The sequence below is a fragment of the Bolinopsis microptera genome, chromosome 6 (assembly GCF_026151205.1).
Source record: "Bolinopsis microptera isolate Bmic1 chromosome 6, MBARI_Bmic_1.0, whole genome shotgun sequence".
Lineage (NCBI taxonomy): Eukaryota > Metazoa > Ctenophora > Tentaculata > Lobata > Bolinopsidae > Bolinopsis > Bolinopsis microptera.
In genome coordinates, this window is record NC_087077.1 from 14,277,090 (window position 1) to 14,297,388 (window position 20,299).

At 41.4% G+C, this 20,299-nt stretch overlaps 1 protein-coding gene across 2 annotated transcripts in view; it reads right to left on the reverse strand.

The window, feature by feature from the left end:
• Positions 1-246: 246 nt before the first annotated feature.
• LOC134816485 (epidermal growth factor receptor-like) overlaps positions 247-20,299 on the reverse strand; it is a 62,600-nt gene continuing 42,547 nt past the window's right edge. For both annotated transcript variants that reach the window (XM_063825346.1, XM_063825345.1), the window contains 18 exons: positions 19,983-20,121; positions 19,554-19,711; positions 19,245-19,396; positions 18,844-19,076; positions 18,404-18,570; positions 17,985-18,233; positions 17,656-17,765; positions 17,064-17,338; positions 16,515-16,657; positions 16,064-16,180; positions 15,027-15,156; positions 14,516-14,700; positions 14,195-14,324; positions 12,824-12,957; positions 12,491-12,637; positions 2,621-2,790; positions 2,318-2,476; positions 247-2,179 (listed from right to left, as the gene is read on the reverse strand). In XM_063825346.1, coding sequence (XP_063681416.1) covers positions 2,011-2,179; positions 2,318-2,476; positions 2,621-2,790; positions 12,491-12,637; positions 12,824-12,957; positions 14,195-14,324; positions 14,516-14,700; positions 15,027-15,156; positions 16,064-16,180; positions 16,515-16,657; positions 17,064-17,338; positions 17,656-17,765; positions 17,985-18,233; positions 18,404-18,570; positions 18,844-19,076; positions 19,245-19,396; positions 19,554-19,711; positions 19,983-20,121 — 2,967 coding nt within the window. In that variant the 3' untranslated portion in view covers positions 247-2,010. The remainder of the gene's footprint in view (positions 2,180-2,317; positions 2,477-2,620; positions 2,791-12,490; positions 12,638-12,823; positions 12,958-14,194; positions 14,325-14,515; positions 14,701-15,026; positions 15,157-16,063; positions 16,181-16,514; positions 16,658-17,063; positions 17,339-17,655; positions 17,766-17,984; positions 18,234-18,403; positions 18,571-18,843; positions 19,077-19,244; positions 19,397-19,553; positions 19,712-19,982; positions 20,122-20,299) is intronic.

A 20,299-nucleotide genomic window follows, 5' to 3' on the forward strand; every position in this document is an offset into this window, starting at 1 on the left:
TACAAGGGACAGGCTCACCAGTCACCGCGTAAGGCCGCTGGCCGCATTGCATAATGCACTATGCAATGAATGTAGCCGGTGAAATGCACAGACACAAGAGCCCCAAGCTCGCAAAGAGATGTATAATAATCGATATCATGACACATAGTGGAACTCTAACTGTAAATTTGTAGATTGCAAGCTGTGCTGACAAGTTACACAACCAATCACTTAAAATAAAGCGGGGTAAAATTGAAAATGCGAGGATTATTTGGTAAATGACATAATTACTATTGCAATAGCAATTCAATAAAAATCAAAATAAAAATTAACTTTAAGAGAAACATCTCAGAAACTTAAAATTAGTGAAACGTCTCGAACCAACTTTATAGTGACGACCATATCAAAAATATCGATTGTTACATTTAATCAGACTACTTTTGATTCACAACGATTAATTTAACACTTTCAATTCCCGGTATGATAATAAATTGGCAGACTCGATGATCGAAGTTTAAAATAATTTGAATCAAGGATCACGACAGTATCTGTACACCTAATCCTAGACTTAAAACTCTCGGCAAGTTGTGCTTACCATTGAGCTTCTCAGTCTTACCCAAACGTATGTACAAAAATATCAAATTATAGTTAGTCACTCCACTCGCGATCATCTAGATGGTTACTAGGTACAGCTAAGTAACTAAGTTATGCCCTGGTTACTTAGTAACGCCCTGGATACAAAGTAACGCCCTGCTTTCTAGTTACTTTCGTTACGTGGTCACTAGTAAAATCGGAGTGAATATCAAAATGGTGAAAAGATTTCAATTATCAAAAGATATGCCAGAAATAAATTACAAGAAAAAAAAGGTACCCTTCTTTCAAGTTTCGGCTGCTCTAAGATCAGTTATTGTGACTGCATAATTATATAATTAGGGTAGCAATATTAGTTGCTTGAAAGAAGAGTTCCAAATAAAGGGTGAAGGTAAGGTGGAAGGCTGATGCCTCTAACCCAACCCTCCATTACAAAATTTCTCTCCACTGACTCCTTCAATATTTACAATAATTTAAAATAAAGCCTTTTATGGACTTGACTACGGGTGGGTATATGATGCTGGTTTGTTTTCGTGAGCGACAGTTGTTCACCAATCATTTTGCAGAATCTAGAAATCAAAACGAATCGGCTGTCGCTGTCCCAAATAAACCAGTTATCACCAATTCCTCCATTGTAGTCGAGTTTATTAATTAACGGGGATGTAAATTCTCAACTGGACTGAAACAGAGCACTCATTAATCAACGGTAAAATACTTTAAGTAATTATAATAGTTAACAGAAAATGAGTTATTACTTACAGCATGAGAATAAATAGATGCTCCGTTTCGTAATTACAACCAACACCATCTGTGACAAATACTATGGGGAAAATAACAGAGAGGATATTATAACAACAAAACTGTGAACATGAAACGGAATAACAATATATTATATGGAAACATGATCGTGTGAGAGAACAGTTAGATTTGAAATTAAAGGAAAATTCAAATGCGGTCCGGGGGCGGATAAAAATAAGTTGGTTACAATATCAAGTTTAAATGTATTAATTAAAGTCTTTTGATTTTATAAGAAAAGTTGTGTCGGCGAATCTTTGGACGACGTATTATTATCATCAACTTCTTTCCACTGGTCCACAAAGAGAAATAAAACATATTGAACGTTAGACAAGAAGTTTAAAACATATAAGAAACGGTCAAGTTCGCTCTCGTTAAATTTAACTCTTTCACGTTTACCACCACTTCAGTGCAACAACTTTGACTTATAATGCTCGATAGTAACGGCAGCAATCCTCTGAGGCACCTCAGCCACTGCAAAGAGCATGCTCGTGGTGTGACGTATCACGCTTATTGCGTGACGTATCACGCAATACATATCGTTATCTCAGATCTCAGGTTGACGACGATCTCCGATTGGATGGTCTAAACTGGACAGATGATCAAAAAGGACACAGTTTCCACGTCCCGTCCACCTTATCTCGGTTACAGGTTCTCTGTAGAGCCTTCGCCCGTGAGGGGCACGCTGACGTCGGACAATGGCTCCTTTAAACTGGAGTAGCCGTCGTCCCGTATCCGGCCAACTCGGGGACTGCTCTGAGCGTTCCTCGGTGGTTTAGGACTGAGGTGTTTGGCGGGGCGAGGTGAGGGTGATCTGGAGAGAGAGGAAGTGTTAGAAATGGTCATCAGCTGGTTGGTGGGCTGAATTTCAACCAATTAATGTGTTAACTTGTTAGTTCATCTACTCAACCATTGTCAGTTAACTTAAACGTAAAACTCGAGAAAATGGTACCTATTGTAAGGGAATTTGTTCTTGTTGTTCTTGCTGGATTGTTTGGAATGTTCTAGAAGGGACTGCGTCAGTTCTCCCTCTAACAAAGTGTCTGCGTTCGAGTACTCTGGTTGTTGTTCGAGGTCTGCGTAGTCACTCCCGTTCCCCATCTTCACATACCTGAGGTAAGGGGAGGTAGTTAAGCGATTGAAGACCGGTTAACCGGTATAATATATATACTTAAGGGTAGATTTTGAGGATTGTGCAGTAAAAGAGGCGTGCACTAAACAAGAATGAAGCTAAAAGTGAAAGTGAAAGACTAACCCTTGGTCCTGGCTCGAGTCTGTGCCATTTCCCTCGTCCACACTGTACTGATCGGGCACCAAGTAATCCTGCACGTAATCGTGTCTGTTCTCTATGACGCTGTTCCGTGCCGTGCTGGGACTCTCCGAGAACACATCGTCTTGGTCTGCTGTTAGCGCCGGATCGTAGTTCTGAAGAGAGACTGGTAAGTTAAAGTGAAACGCAGTTACAAGGAAGCATCTGCTCGTACTTTATTTGAAAATTTGTGCTCAAGGATCGCGTCGGTGGCATCCACCTTGTAATTTTTATGGCGGAAATGATTATATCTTTCAAATTCAACATTAAATCATAAAGTAACCTTTATTTAAGTGATCTCTACTCCACCCACCCACCAACTCTCTAATTTAAAAACCTTTTAACTGAACTCAGCAACTAAACTCTCTCTTGTGCCGGATGTAAAAGAGGTGCTCGATTTAATTACCTTGTAGTTGCTGTAAGGAGTGAGCTTCTTGAAGAAGTTTTTCATAATCATAACTTAGATCTAAACAAAATAGGTGAACAAGTGTAATGTGCTGTGTGGCGTTTCGACTGCTCACAAACTAATTCTAACAATCTTTAGGGGTGACCACAACGTTGATTATTTGAACGTGATTTTATTTCCCAATATGGTCCGCCCAAACTGTACTGAAATTGACTCCATACAAAGTGAAACTAAGAACATTCATACCTCAAATAAAAAAGGGAAAATATACATCGAATAAAAACAGCAGTATAAGTTGTAGTCAGAATCACTTTGACGCCCAGTAGATTCATTACTATTCATATGAACGTTGTACAGTTGAAAGTTGAGACAGTATGGGCTGGGAGCTGGGGCGTGGGCTTGCCCCGCCCAAGCAACATTAAAGATTAAAGTTAGTTAGCTGTAACATAATATTGACATTATTTCAGTGAATTATTGAGATGGAATGGCTGGATTGACGTGCTATGAAACACGCAGCAGCTCAAAAAAAGGGATATCAATCATAAGATAATAAATAAGGACTGGGCCATAAGCTGGATTCCAGACTGGACTGTTGATTAGATTGTAGGCTGAATAGTTTCGCAACAGCTACCAAAACCGAGTAAGGAGTATCTATAGCTAATGTGTAAAATATAATGCACACAAAGAAGCCCATACAGTCGCTTCTCAATGATGTCTGATAACACAAACTTAATCACGTGAGAAAAATCACCAGGCAACCGACCAATCGGAGGACTGGTAACCATGGAGTCCGACCAATCACAAACCGATGTGCTATCAATCTAATCTTGCAGAGCTTGCGTATAAGATGGATTAAAGAGCACGTGATTACCAGAAGAAAGCAGATTGGCTGGCCGCGGACAACACTCGCAGTAGATTGGCGCAGGCGGGACCAGCTTTATATTAGTGTCATACGTGTACCGCTAGAAAACCAATCAATACCTCCTGCCGGGCTAACGCGTCTGAACAGCCAATCAGAAGACAGGAGCAGGCAAATACCAACCAATCAAAATTCTCCAAAACTGAACACCAAGAGCCAATCAGCGGTTAGAAGACATTGGATGGTGACCACTGAGAGGCCAGTATTTGACCGAAGGTGACATGAGAGTCAGTACTCAGTTGCCTGCTTGGTAATATCAGAATATTGCAATATTTTCATTTCAGGCTACCCGCGTGCTCTTGAGGGCTATGATATGTGGGTAGATGAGGTATTATTATCATCTGAGTTCATGAAATCGTTGAAAGATTGATATCAATGAACAAAACAGGCATCCTTTAAACATTCGCCGATTCCCACAAAAATGCGAAACCAATTCGAAACCTGATTGGTCAATTGAAGAAAAAAAAGAGGCCTCTAACTGTTTCCCTTAAATAAAATGACCAGATGATTGAACCTGAGCAAGCTACGAGCGAGACAGTGTGTTTAAATGCTGTGATTGAAGCAAGCGTATTTGATCACGAGATGGTTTAGCGCTCGCCGCACTAATATACTCCCCAATATGGCATAATGGCTTTTAACCAGAGTAACGGTGTAACGGTACCCCTCCATTAGCGATATGTTCAACCCAGGGTATCAGCATTAGCGATATGTTCAATTCAGGGTATCAGCATTAGCGATATGTTCAATTCAGGGTATCAGCATAAGCGATATGTTCAACTCAGGGTATCAACATTAATTATATGTTGAACGTTAGTGATACGTTGAACTTACGTGATATGTTGAACAATATCAATATGTTGAACCCAAGGTATCAACATTCAAAGTTAGCGACATGTTAAACTTAAGGTATTAACAGTTGCTCGGAAACAACAGTAATCGTTCTTCGGAATCCGCAATCAGTCAAACTGTTCGCTATTGATATAGCGCTGTAGTCGTTAAATGTGTGTTACTGTTAGAGAGTACTGCTTAACCCATATCAACCCAACCACTCTAAACATTCGAATTTTTTGATGAAATTTGGTGTCCTGCGTCCTAAGGGGCTATCTTAGATATTGCAACAGTGATTTAAAAAAATTGTGTTTTGCTTATGACATTTTTAACCCGTCCATTTAAAAGGACAGTGAATTCTGTCCCGTCCTTTAAAAAGGACAGTGTTTGGAAAAATTACTTAACGTCCTTTATAAAGGACAGCATTGCAAATAACTGTCATTTTAAAAGGACGGCTTTCAATTTTTACTTTAGCAAGATGCTATCATGTTGTTAAATTTTCAATTTTTATTCATGATTGGATTAAGCATCAATTTTTGATATCATTGAAATACAGAAGTAATTTTCCGCGAAAACATTCAATGAATTGTGGGGTGTTAGGGAGGCTAGAGAGCCAGGGAGGTGTAGTACTGGATTGTGGGGTGTTAGGGAGGTTGCACTGGAGGGAGAGGTAGTACTGGATTGTGGGGTGTTAGGGAGGCTGGAGGGAGAGGTAGTACTGGATTGTGGGGTGTTAGGGAGGCTGGAAGGAGGAGAAGTACTGGATTGTGGGGTGATCGGGAGGCTGGAAGGAGGGGTGGTACTGGATTGTGGGGTGTTAGGGAGGCTGGAAGGAGGGGTGGTACAGGATTTTGGGGTGTTATGAAGGCTAGAAGGCCAGGGAGGGGTGGTAATGGATTGTTGGGTGTTAGGGAAGCTGGAAGGAGGGGTAGTACTGGATTGTGGGGTGTTAGTGAGGCTGGAAGGAGGGGTAGTACTGGATTTTGGGGTGTTATGGAGGCTAGAGGGCCAGGGAGGGGTGGTAATGGATTGTTGGGTGTTAGGGAAGCTGGAAGGAGGGGTAGTACTGGATTGTGGGGTGTTAGGGAAACTGGAAGGAGGGGTAGTACTGGATTGTGGAGTGTTAGGGAGGCTGGAAGGAGGGGTGGTACTGGATTGTGGAGTGTTAGGGAGGCTGGAAGGAGGGGTGGTACAGGATTTTGGGGTGTTATGGAGGCTAGAAGGCCAGGGAGGGGTGGTAATGGATTGTTGGGTGTTAGGGAAGCTGGAAGGAGGGGTAGTACTGGATTGTGGGGTGTTACCGTGTTAGGGAGGCTGGAAGGAGGGGTAGTACTGGATTGTGGGGTGTTAGGGAGGCTGGAAGGAGGGGTATTACTGGATTGTGGGGTGTTAGAGAGGCTGGAAGGAGGGGTGGTAATGAATTGTTGGGTGTTAGGGAGGCTGGAAGGAGGGGTAGTACTGGATTGTGGGGTGTTAGGGAGGCTAGAAGGAGGGGTATTACTGGATTGTGGGGTGTTAGGGAGGCTGGAGGGAGAGGTAGTACTGGATTGTGGGGTGTTAGGGAGGCTGGAAGGAGGGGTATTACTGGATTGTTGGGTGTTAGGGAGGCTGGAAGGAGGGGTAGTACTGGATTGTGGGGTGTTAGAGAGGCTGGAAGGAGGGGTGGTACAGGATTGTGGGGTGTTAGGGAGGCTGGAAGGAGAGGTAGTACTGGATTGTGGGGTGTTAGGGAGGCTGGAAGGAGGAGAAGTACTGGATTGTGGGGTGATCGGGAGGCTGGAAGGAGGGGTAGTACTGGATTGTGGGGTGTTGGGGAGGCTAGAGAGCCAGGGAGGGGTGGTAATGGATTGTTGGGTGTTGGGGAGGCTGGAAGGAGGGGTGGTACTGGATTGTGGGGTGTTAGGGAGGCTGGAAGGAGGGGTGGTACAGGATTTTGGGGTGTTATGGAGGCTAGAAGGCCAGGGAGGGGTGGTAATGGATTGTTGGGTGTTAGGGAAGCTGGAAGGAGGGGTAGTACTGGATTGTGGGGTGTTAAAGAGGCTGGAAGGAGGGGTGGTACAGGATTGTGGGGTGTTAGGGAGGCTGGAAGGAGGGGTAGTACTGGATTGTTGGGTGTTAGGGAGGCTGGAAGGAGGGGTAGTACTGGATTGTGGGGTGTTAGAGAGGCTGGAAGGAGGGGTATTACTGGATTGTGGGGTGTTAGAGAGGCTGGAAGGAGGGGTAGTACTGGATTGTGGGGTGTTAGGGAGGCTGGAAGGAGGGGTATTACTGGATTGTGGGGTGTTAGAGAGGCTGGAAGGAGGGGTATTACTGGATTGTGGGGTGTTAGAGAGGCTGGAAGGAGAGGTAGTACTGGATTGTGGGGTGTGAGGGAGGCTGGAAGGAGGGGTATTACTTGATTGTGGGGTGTTAGGGAGGCTGGAAGGAGGGGTATTACTGGATTGTGGGGTGTTAGGGAAGCTGGAAGGAGGGGTGGTAATGGATTGTGGGGTGTTACCGTGTTAGGGAGGCTGGAAGGAGGGGTAGTACTGGATTGTGGGGTGTTAGAGAGGCTGGAAGGAGGGGTGGTACTGGATTGTGGGGTGTTAGGGAGGCTGGAAGGAGGGGTGGTACAGGATTTTGGGGTGTTATGGAGGCTAGAGGGCCTGGGGGGTGGTAATGGATTGTTGGGTGTTAGGGAGGCTGGAAGGAGGGGTGGTACTGGATTGTGGGTTGTTAGAGAGGCTGGAAGGAGGGGTGGTACTGGATTGTGGGGTGTTATGGAGGCTGGAAGGAGGGGTGGTACAGGATTTTGGGGTGTTATGGAGGCTAGAGGGCCAGGGAGGGGTGGTAATGGATTGTTGGGTGTTAGGGAAGCTGGAAGGAGGGGTAGTACTGGATTGTGGGGTGTTACCGTGTTAGGGAGGCTGGAAGGAGGGGTATTACTGGATTGTGGGGTATTAGGGAGGCTGGAAGGACCGTAAATAATTTATTCCAGTGTATAACGATGGCTTTCCGGTGAAAGCAATTACTGGCCAACCTGTAGCATCACAAGACAGCACCTGCACAAGGCTGTCTTCAACACATGGCTGCACTCGCAGAGTGGAACTCCGCCATCCACTGAGGAGTGGCCACTAGAATACGAGGTGGCCACACCTTAGCTTGTTTGCTGAAGAAGGAAAGCTATCCAGACTTATCAGTTATGCTAAAATATATCACTGTGGTTGAAATGTCCTTTAAAAAGGACATGTCAAACGTAGAATCATGTCATCTCAAATAGGCGTCCTTTTAAAAGGACGCCCTTTAAAAATACTGTCCTTTTAAAAGGACGTAATTTAAAAAGGACAGCGTTCACAGAAACACTGTCCTTTTTAAAGGACACCCAAAATCTACTTCATTTAATTCAATTTAAAGAAAGTCAGTATACCCCATGTCAGGGTTTATTGAATAGACAATCATTGGGGCAATTTAGAGTATCCAAAGTTTTGATTTGCCAGGACTTAAAATTTTTCAAATTTTGCCTGAATTGAGCGACATTTGAAAGTACAATTTTTGACCATGTTTGGCTCTAGCCCATGAATTCTTTGACGGTCTAGATATTTTCAAAACATTGTCAAGTTACCTAGAAGACCTTTTCCCAACTAATACAGAAAACCAAATTAAAAAATATAAATACCTTCCGAAATTACACTGGTATTTAAAAGCCGTCCTTTTAAAAGGCCCATGGGTGAATATGGGTTAAAATAGATGTCCAAACTGTGGAGATCACGAACTTGTAATTTTGTTGTGATAAAGTAAGCTTACAAGACACAGAGATCATGTAACGAGCTTCTTTGCAACAAAACAGAAAGTAAATGGCTGCACATTAAAGTGACAGTGAAAACGATCACGCGTTATTCATGGTGTATTTACATTTCACTATCATATTGAGATCTTATGTAATCTCTGTGCTAAGAAGTGACCTACAACTTTCGAGAAGTTAAATAAATGAACGATAAGTGAAGAAGCTTCAGAAAGCTGGTTCGAATCAAACTAATGCTCACCACAGCAAACTAAGTAAACCCCTCAAGCTAAGTAATAAATCTTATAAATAACATATTCATTATACACGTTCTCACAGAGCAGTGTGCCATTCGCGAGAATGACCACGTGACAAAACGTCATGTGATAATGTTCTGAGACGCTACTTTTACTACTCGGGAGTGGGGGCGAGGAGAATACACATGGCTAATGTTGGGGCATGATTCATTTTTTAGGTAGCACCTTTTATAGTTAGAGGAAACTTTTTAGAGAAATCATGAACTCTTAACTCACGAGCTAGAGTAAGCTTTTTGGAGAGTATCACGACTTATAAGGGTGGTAGGAAGATGTCACATGCAATTGTGACGGAGTGACAGGTTGATATGTTTTGACAAAGAAAATAATGAAATTGTGGATGATCTGGGAATGCTCCTGGTGCAGTCAGTGAATTAAGAGCTCTTTTGGTAGCACTCATAAATGGTATCTCAGCTGAACAATCGGCCTAAAATTCACCCAGTATGTACAGATTGTGATGCTAGGCAACAAGTCAGTGAGATGAGATTAAACTGTACGCTCTGATTTGATGACTTGGTGAGTGTTGTTCAAATCAGAGGTATGCATAATATATTTAAGGGACTTTAGAAATCTAGATTGTAATCTGCAACTGGCTTTAAGTAGGGAGGAGAATTTTCAACTTCACTGAACAGACCGACCATACTGCTTGAGAGCAGGAGAGGGGGGGGGGGGGGGGGGGGGGGGGGGGAGGGGAGAGTGGAGGGGAGGGGGAGGGGGAGGCGTGATCGTTTCCCAGTTTCCATATTCAATATCTATTTTTCAGTAGATCCAGGATAAATGTAAATGATCAACCAGATCTGTTCAAGCAGAAGATAACGATACGTTCTTGCTGATATCAGAGAGAGCAGTATAGAGGGGGGGGGGGGGGAAGATCCCACTTCTGTCGTATTGTTATGAAAGATAGGTATCGTCAAAGCGCTAAATGTCAGGTCACAAAGTTAACGTCACAAAGTGCTAAATGTCAGGTCACAAAGTGCTAAAGTTCACGTCACAAAGTGCTTAATGTTACGTCAAAGTGCTAAATATTACGTCACAAAGTTGAAAGTGCTAAATGTCACGTCACAAAGTGCTAAATGTCAAGTCACCCAACATGCCATACAGTCAGTAGAAGAGATCGATCATGGGTCCTATGTAATAGGACCCATGTATACACAGCCCCAATACTAGACCCCAATATAGGGTTAATAGTAATAAGTACTGGCCATTATGTATGGGGTTTTGTTAAATCAGTTGCTTAGATTACAGGATGTTATTCATACAAAAGAATAGACAAACTAACTGTAGCTGTCATTAAAAATAATCGCAGTGCAGTAACGTGTATTCGGGGTACAAAAGGTGAATTTCCAGCGATGGATAGTATATAGCCGGGCATAAACCCTCAAATAAAAGCAACAACATCCCGTATTAAAGTACACGCTCTAGAATAGCTACCGTATAGGTACTCCAATAGGTACCGGTCACAGAGCCTTGCAACACAACACGGGCCACATTAATCAAACAACAAGAGCGTCTACTTTTAACACAAGTAAACATGTGAGCTGTATTAGAGGTTTAAATGCTGTGTTAGAGATGTTGCCGGAATAAGGAATAATCGGTTATACAACCCTCACTTACTCAGCAAACTTATGAGTACCACAGCTGCGGGAACTTTGAGAATACCGCGTGTACCACAACGGGGTGGCAGTGTGCTCCCAGAAAATAGAGAGAGACAGAGAAAGACAGAGATTGAATTGGTTATAAGAGGGGGTTTGTAAAAAAGGGGGAAAACAGTTGGGAACAGGGGAGTAAGAATTGAAGAGGATTTGATTAAAGTTGCGGTGATTTTGCGATAAATGAGGGTTCATTAAAATTATGAAACGTGGTAAAATTAAAGACTGTGTGAGGTGTTTTACAAATTCCCTGGGTTTTCTATAACCACCAGATGGTATCACATTCAAAAACAAATCCAACTAACGCCACAACAAAAACCATCCAAAATCTACAAACAATCCACGACGAGAAAAAATATGACTCATCAAGATGATCTGGTGGGTCTAAATCAGAAAATGTATGGCCATGGTCACTAGTATGTCACACCAGCTGATGTCTCAGGTGTGCGTCTACAGGGACCAGCTCCTTCATCAAAACTACATTACAACTTGTATTATATACCTTATTACTCGGTTAGGACACATCGTCATCATGCAATGTCCCAGTTACAGTGGACATGTATACAAAATTAGCTGAGGTTACAATCTGCAAGGGTTCTAGATTCAAGGGGCCCGAATTTAGAGGTTTCGAGAGTGAATATGGGGATTTCAAGCTTTGCGGAGGATATATATTCTTTACGGGTGCAGTAGGCGATGAATGCAGTTTTATTAGTCGAAAAGATTGAAGGCAAGACAAGAGATTTAGTAGACTACGAATCGGAGTCACACCTACAATCATACCGACCCAAATAAGGGAGAGAATATTGCACAGACTGATTTGATTGAATAAAGAGGGCAATCAAACTATAAGACGTTGAGTACGGAGGTTATATCAAGTATCGTGCCCACCATTATTTTTAAACAATCAAGGTGGAAAGTTAACTTAAAAAGTCATGATAAACCAGATTAAAGTTTAGGTAAGTTTCATTAATATCATTACCTATACTTTTTGACTACCTAAAACGAAACGCGTGCAAAACCTCTGGCTTAACCGCTAAAGTATTCAGTGTTGATGAAATAAGCAGTCTAACTAAAAGTACAAATAAGGAGTAATGGCGAGGGTGGGGTCAGTCGGTGGGTTAACATATTATACCGCATTTAAATAACTAGTCTGAGAGGAAGGGGGTAGGTAGGTTAATATTCGAGTATAAGGAGGAGTAGGGGTGGGGAAGAGGGGATTAGGAAGAGGGGGAGGAGGAAGAGGGGAGGGGGAAGATTCGGAGTAGGGAGAAAAAATAGTAGGTGGAGACCTCCTTTAATATTCGGGGAATGGCAGTAATTCAAATGATTCCAAATCCATTAAATTTGTTACTTTTAGTCCCTCAAACTATTTCTAAGAAACTCAAATAAAAGAGCAACAGAAAATAACCCCTCCTAAACTCGAACCAAGCAATCAACTGCAATACGTCTGACAAAGACATGGTCTACGTCTCACCTAATCTCAAGATTGCAGCGTCACCTGAACAGTATAATCAACATGCAGCTGACAGAATCGTCCGTCTAGTACCAGACCTGTACAGTCTCTCTCACCTCTCTTTCTCTCACACGCGCTATATTAGCTCCCCCTCCACTCTCCTCGCCACCCATCAAATTAACCCTGAGTCACTCTCGCGTTATTCTAATTTTCGTTAGACTTCTTATTAGCCGGCTGGGCTAGCTGACTGATGTTATTAGCACCCGCGAACAGGGGTTATATACGTGCACTTGGTAATAAACTGGAACAGTTATTTGTGAGCCACGGGGCTCATTATTCTACAGAACTATAACCGTGTCGTCATGTGACTATTCGGTCAGCATATTTCTATTTCTCAGCAAGTAATTTTGACAGCTACCATAATATCATGTTACTATACTTAAAATGTAACTATACTTAAAATGGAGGATCTATAAATTCCACGTACCGGGCTGCTCTCTTGGGGCCGGAGGGAGGAAGTGGCGTCGTAGAGCGCGCGCTGCATCGCCATTGCCCTGTCGTCGTTCTCGTAGTTTCTGTCAACGTCTACGATACCGCTGTCCCGGTATTCTGACGTCACACTCGCGTGGGGTGACTGCAGGGGAGAGGGATTAGTTGGGTTACTTTCTACCAATCATTGGAATGTGAACAGCATGCAAACTAGCACCTCTAATTAGAATCTTAATACAATACCCGTGTTAAACTTAAAGAGAACTGTTTTTATTGAAGTTCTTGTGTCAGAATTGATCACACTAAAACAGATATTTTCTCTGAGACTCACCAGGAACGATCCCTCAGTTGAGGCTCTGTTAGTGTGAGGGGTGTGTACGAATCTGTTGGGCTCCTTCAGGAACTCTTCCATGCTGCACATCAGATCCTCAAAGTTAGGACGAGCTGTAGGCTCCAACACCCAACCTGAGGAATTACCCGATTAACTAATTAATTAACTTAGACGAGCTGTGGGACCAACACCTGGCACACCTTGTTAACCATGGTTACAGAAGTTTGATACTGTAGTGCCGAGCGTGTTGTTAAATTAAATCTGGCTCCAATACTGAACATCTTTATAAAAACCGGCCCAGCTAAAATGTACGTAGAAAATGGGGCAACCGTAGTAATTTTCTGTGATATCTCTTTAATTTTACCACATAATTTATTAATCAGCAAATTAATTATATCGTCTTGGCACTATCCATAAGGCGTTGATATTAGACTAGGACCAAGTCATCATCATTGTCGTGATGGTAAACACAGGTTTGACAGGAGTCGACAATAGTTTGCGGAAATCCAGACCTTATTGAGCCACATTGTATCAAGTCATAGCTTATAAAGGAGTATGATAACATGTAGGCTAACTCTCGTTAGTTACTCATTAACAAGCTCTGTGTTGTTCTGTGTGATTGCACCTCACGACCCACACGCGCTGAGTAGCTAAAAGGGGAGCCACCCATTTTAAACTATTTTTAGCGGATATATCGCCAAAAATAACTATAAGGTCCCCCCCCCCCCCGGCACTAGAAGTTTGCAGAATTACACACTCCACACTTTGAGTAACTGGAGGTTTGTTAGTCGGCGGGAGGAAAGCAGAACACATCTTATGTCATGAGTACTTTTAGATGTGGTGTTAACAGAGGATACGTCATATTTAATGGTCTGACATATCTACAGAGACTTCGAGTATACTCGCTCTGAAACTCTGAAACGCCCAAAACTAGGTACCGGAAAAGCATGAAAAAGTTGGAATCGGACCAAGTTCATATCCAAAAAACGGAAATTTTTACGTTTGTAGCGCAAATTTTATGCCAATTCCAGAAAAAGGAGTAAACAGTTCAAAGTTCAAAGTTTTATTGTGTATACGAGAGTACATCTTAACGACTCTCTTTGACTTTGAAGCCCCTTCCACGTTACCTTGCAAAATCTGTACTGGAATTCAAATTTTATAACGACATCATATTAATATTTGAAATATGAGTAGATGTTTTAATAGGCTTTGATCGAAACTCGAGATAAGTGAGTCTTTAAACTAAGTATGAAAATTTTAAATCATACTTTAAGTACTGATTTGATCACTGATTTAGGCCCTAATTTGAGCAATATTTTCATATAAAAAAGCCCACTTATAAAATAAAGAGCTGGTTATGAGTACACTTACATCTGAGCATGAGAGCGTAAACCTCCAGTGTACATGTTTTGGGTTTGGGTAACCGCTCCCCCATCTCTAGTGATCTGATGAGCTCGGCAGGGGGTTTCGTTCTCCAAGGTAACTGTCCGAATTCTAACACCTGGTAATATTTGTGGCGTGTTGGCTCGAAATCATTTTAAAGGTATAATTTGTCGTGATCTTAACCTGGGTCGAAGAATATTGTCTGATATTCACACTGATAAAATCAAAAATGGTTTATTTTGGATGAGTTAAGGTTCGTGGAAGAGTTTGTATTTTGTAAGTATGAAGGTATGTGTGTTTATATCATACCTCCCAAATGGTAACACCGTAACTCCAAGTGTCACTTCGTGACGTGAACTGACGATACTTCAAACTCTCGATAGCAAGCCATTTGATGGGCAGCTTGCCTCCCTCACTGGTGAACATCTGCTTCTTACTCGACAAACACTTCGCCAACCCGAAATCAGTGATCTTCACGAAAGTCGGGGTTTGTACTGAAAATATTTCCTTGTGTTTGAAATGTGATTGGTAATGCGGCCCGCACCCAAGACTCTGTGATTTTTGAGTCTGTGTATCCAGTATCGGTATTGTCCGTAGACTTAATCGCTGTTTTATGAGCAGGGTGAAAGACAGGTATTTTAGACTGAACCGTCAACAGGCCAGTAAATACAGGCCCGCCGGCAGACTTTAAAATAGAAAATATGACCAATGTTGCTTGTAAACTTTAAAAATACGACAAAAAACTGTTCAAAATTTATCAAACTTTAAAACCAGGAAAACAACAATAATTTTCCAAAACGTTTTCGGATCCAAAACTCACCCAGAACGTTCCTAGCAGCGAGATCCCTGTGAACGACGTTGTTTTCCTCCAAGTACGCCATGCCCCGGGCTATTTGTAGTCCGTATGTCAACAAGTGGTGCGATGTTATCGAGGATTTGTACTTTCTCACCTGTTAAAGAGAAATTCTGTTATTACTTTATACAATTCGTAAATTTCCTCTAAAATATGGGTAACTCCCTCAGAATGGTCGATGCTCCTTAATAATGGTCTGTGGCTCCTTCTTCAATGATAAAGCACAGACATCTGACATATGCTGCGCTTTTCAATTTTATTTTATTACAATAAAAGTTTGTGGTAGAATAAAGACGAGTTAAATCGAGAGTTTTGGCATTTCTTATTATGTTTTTTTCATCACTGTATGGGCCATGGGGTAATAAGAAACATAATATGGTCACTATATTACTGTCAAGATTAGAGACAACCCTGTCTACCAAAATATAATAACTTTATTCTTAAGTTCGCGTCATTTTCCAACCCCTATGTCCATATTATTTTTTAATTTCATATAAATGCGTATTGAGGAACAATATATTGTCGGACAAATTATCGGAAATCAGAAACTAATATGACCTGCGATATTTGTCAAAGAAAAGGACTACCGCTCCAATAAGACAAAAGCGGGCCGCCAGCCACCGAGTTATTTTCAATTTTCATTAGCGATTAGCGAAATTGACAGGCAATGATGTCGGGGAATATGTTTGAATATTCTGCAACTCAAGGTAATTAGGTAAAGTAAAACTGCGGTATGTGGCCGCGACATATTATTAGATTCTTTATTTTTCGAGGTGGGCAAATGACACGTGCGGTAACAAGGTTCCTTCGAGTTGGTTTTAGTGATTCGTTTGGGTCCCTAAGCAATATCAGGTACCATCACTACTCGGTATATCAAAACAATAATGTCGATCTAATCAGTGGCGTTAATTACAATTTCAGAAAAACGAGTTTGAATATTTGCTTTCTTCCCCAAAGTCTGAAAATAAATAGCGACTTTTCCCAGAGATTCATTATGTACTCACATAATCAAGTAGCGATCCAAGAGGCATTAGTTGAGTTACCAGCATCATCTTACCAGCGCATAGACACAGGATTCTAACGAGATGTTTGTGATCCAGTTTGCCCATTACAACTGCTTCCTGGATGAAGTGAGGTTTGGTTAGAAGGAGAAGGTGGTAAATGTGGACAGAAGTTGGTATTTTTAATGTTTTCTTGGGACAGAAAATTTAGCTCTTCTTTCAATTCTTTAGAATGGTGGCTAAATAGATATACAATGTCCCACACCACAGTATACGTCATACTGATACCAGTGAACGTAGATCAGTGCAATTTTAACCATCACAACCATTTTTTGGAAAGTTCCAGAAAATATCGAACACAGAATTTGATCGATTTCTTAAGAATTTCAATCTAATCGCTTGTCAAATCCACAGAAACCCGGAATTTTCCTCGTCAAATTACTGTCAGACTCACATCGAAGAACTCTCTAGTGCTTTCAGGATCTCCGGAATCCTTGAGTATCTTGATAGCAACTCTGAGTCCAACATCATCAGCAGTGTTCAGTGTTTCTGTTGGGTGCCATCTTCCTTCATACACTTTACCAAACGCACCGCTACCTGAAGAGAAGACAATATGTTAGATGAGATATTATTAATTAATCAGTTTAATAAATAAATCAATTTTAAGGTAAAATGTTAGGTATAAATAATACTTATAATAAACTAATATTGTAAAATCGTGGGTTAATAAAATGCCACTTCTAAAGACAGTTTTAAGAAAATCGCAAAAGTACCCCTACAAAAGTACCCCTCCAAAAGCTGCCTGTACCGATTTAAAGTTGAACTTATTATTTATTTTAATTAGCTTGATATGAACTGGCATTTACGTTTACGCACTCTAATGTTTCAATATAAGTTTGTTCTAAGGTATCTACAACTACGCAATTCTCCAAAACAAATTCCGACACCATTAACACCGCCAAACACACGATAAGAATTGAAAAACAATCTCCAGCAACATTACCTAAAACTTCTCCAATCTCAAGCGAATCCTCCGTAACTATTAGTAATTGTCCGTCATTCAGCGGATAAACCGTGTCCTCCTGCATTACAGGCTCGTATATAGGGTTAATATTGTCATGCATCTGTTGAGCGTGTTTCAGTAAGTTCATCCGTTTCTTCTGGTTTTGTTTGGCTCGTTTCCAACAGATGATCCCCACTATGACGATGATAAAGACGATCGCTACTCCCACTGCGATTGCTACTGCTGTGCTACTCTGCTGTGGAGCCATTCCGGGACTGGTGGAATATTTATAATTAGTTGTGGTTAATTAATTATGATAGAGTAATAATAGGACGACAAATTGTAGCTATTACAGAAAAAACAGAACCGCTCGCAAGTTTTCTTTTACAAAAATTAAGGTTATACAATTTAGGCTAACTCGATAAGACAAATTTTTTTAAATATTTTTAATCAAGACACTTATTTTACTTCGGTGTATTCCAACAGCCACATTGTTACACAAGTGCAACCAGCCAATTACAGGAAGCCGAAGGAACGATACATTTAATGCGAACCACTAGATATATAGACTTAACAATTGAAAGAAACATACCAGGCTCTGCCCTCAATACAACTGCAGAAATCTCCGTCCCTTTGGGTGTTACCATCATTTTCACATTCTTCTACACATCGCAGATGTTGCAGTTCATTCGTTGTGACTACCTGTTACAATTGGTCATTAATTAATTGATCCATTAAATTACCAATTAATCAATTGATGAACAATTTGATTGACTGATTTTTGCTTTTGAACATTATCATTCGACTAATATTGCAAATTACAGATTACAGATAACAATTAACAAATAATATAACAAATAACAATTAACAAATAACATGCATATTACAAATTATGTAATTATGAGCAAATCACAAACTAACCTTCTGAGCTCTGGAGTACTGTTCTGGGCACTTAGCCACACATGTCCTAGTCTGTTTGATCTCAGAAGTGGGCAGCTCGAAGTTCATGCACGAGGTACAGCTGGTCTCCCCGGGTCCTATGCAGGAAGCACATTCCTCGTGACATTCCAAACATTTCTTGTCAGGACCTTCGTAGTAGCCCAGGTCACATTTGGCTTGACATCTGTCACCTTGTTTTACGTGAACGCACTCCGTGCAGGATGAGTCGGACTGAGGAAAGAGAGGATAAAGGGGGTCCGATATTTTATCTATCTCAGGACGTTGCCCCAAGCCTTTAATGTTTCAACTTTACATACGGAATACGGATACAAAAACGTTCTAGTTGAACAATGAAAAGAATGAAAATGTATAAAATAATAAGGATCTGCTTTTAAACATACCCAGTGATCACAAGCAGCACATTCTCCGTGACACTTCTCGCAAACTGTGATGAACTGATCATCCTCTCCCTTTATTGTGTCCTTGTAACTTTTAGGGGGACATTGATCCGCGCACATTTGGTCCTCCTTGTTGATCGTGTTGTCGAATAATTTGCAGGTTGTGCAGCCTGGTAAATGGGCGTTTGTTTATAAGTGGTTCTTTCGGTTCAGATGGTACTTTAGGGAGATAAAATATATTCAATTTGTTGGCTGAATATTGGAATCATATTTCAAAATGATAAGAAAATAATAAAACATGTTCAACAAAGATCAACAAAGACGTTAATGTTCCAATATGAGGGAAGGGACTATGATTCGTTAACTTTCAAGATTAACTAATAAAATTAATACTAAATTAATACTAAATTAAAATAATTAAATAATACCCTATCTCCACTAACCTCCTACTCCCTTGTGAGCACCAGGCCCGTCGCAACCTCCCTCACAGGCAGGATCACACTCTTCACAGCGCTGGTTGCGCACGTAACTGTGCACGTTGGAACAGCTGGTCACGCACGCGGGCCCGTCGAACATGTGCTTACAGTCGATACAATGGTGGTTACCAGGACCAGTGCAAGTGTTACAGTTTTTGTGGCAGGGTTTACATTGCACTGATTCGTCATCGTAAGATGCCCTGAGGGAAATGAGTTAGGATCAAACATTAGACTGACAAAGACCGACTTGATACACTTGGTGAGGGATATATCACGACAAGATAGTGGTTTAACTTTTTGAGCGAGACGCTACACGAATAATCATGATCTAAAACAAGATATTCGTTGATGAAGGAGGTTAATCTTACCCTTGACATGTAGGGATACAATCTCCTTCAAACTCCTTGTTATTGCACGTGATACACATATCACTGTCAGGTCCCAGACATCCGTCTGTCTCATCACACTCGGAGTGACAAGGCTTCTCTGTACAGGCTGACTCGGAGATATCAACAGTAACCTGGCAGATATTATCTGTTAGCTGTTGATTGAAGCTTCGGGGCGAAAAATAACAACATAGCTGTTTTTTCATTTTTGCCACGGTGGAAATCAAAAATTGAATGATAACAGGGAAATGGCCAGCCCCTCCACTGGACCCTGATATTATCTCTACTCACCACTGAACCATCTAGTCTGGAGCCCCAGTCGACCCGATCCACATAACACAGGTTACTACCGCTCAACTTCATGGGACCTCCTATCTTTTTGAGAGCCACTAATTCTGCTGTTTCCAGGGCCGTGTTGTTGTCTATCTCTATCACATAGTCGTCCGTTGCTGAGAACATATCACGTTACACAGATATAGGATATCGTGTTTCAGATACGGGATATTAGGTTTCACAACAACGCTCTTCAAACCAGACCGTGAGATAATCAGGACTATAACTAATATATAATGCATCAGAAATTGATAATAGTTGTTTATCATGATCTAATGAGGGATATTTTCAACGAGTAATATATCAATTTCAAGAGTATTCGATCAAAATTATTTCCTGGAACGAACAAAATCATAATCACAAAAATATAACTCATAAAATGCCCACCTCTCCTTCGTCTCCTTCTGAGGGATCCTTCTCCCTTAACCTCTGCCAGTCTACGGAACATGTCCAGACTGGTAAAGTTGGTGTCGGGTGAATCTCTGATTATCAGACGCCCAGTGATAGTAACAATCTCGTCTAACGCCTAAAATGGAGAGTGTCAGTCGTAAGTGTTGCTAGAAGATTCCTCTGGCTGGGTAAATACTTAAGATCAAGTTAGGTTGATCGCGATGAGATGTTATGTCCCTTAAAAGTAAACGCAACAGTAAGATAGGCGTGCCCAAAACATATTTGGCCACAGGAATTGAAAGTTGACCCTCAGT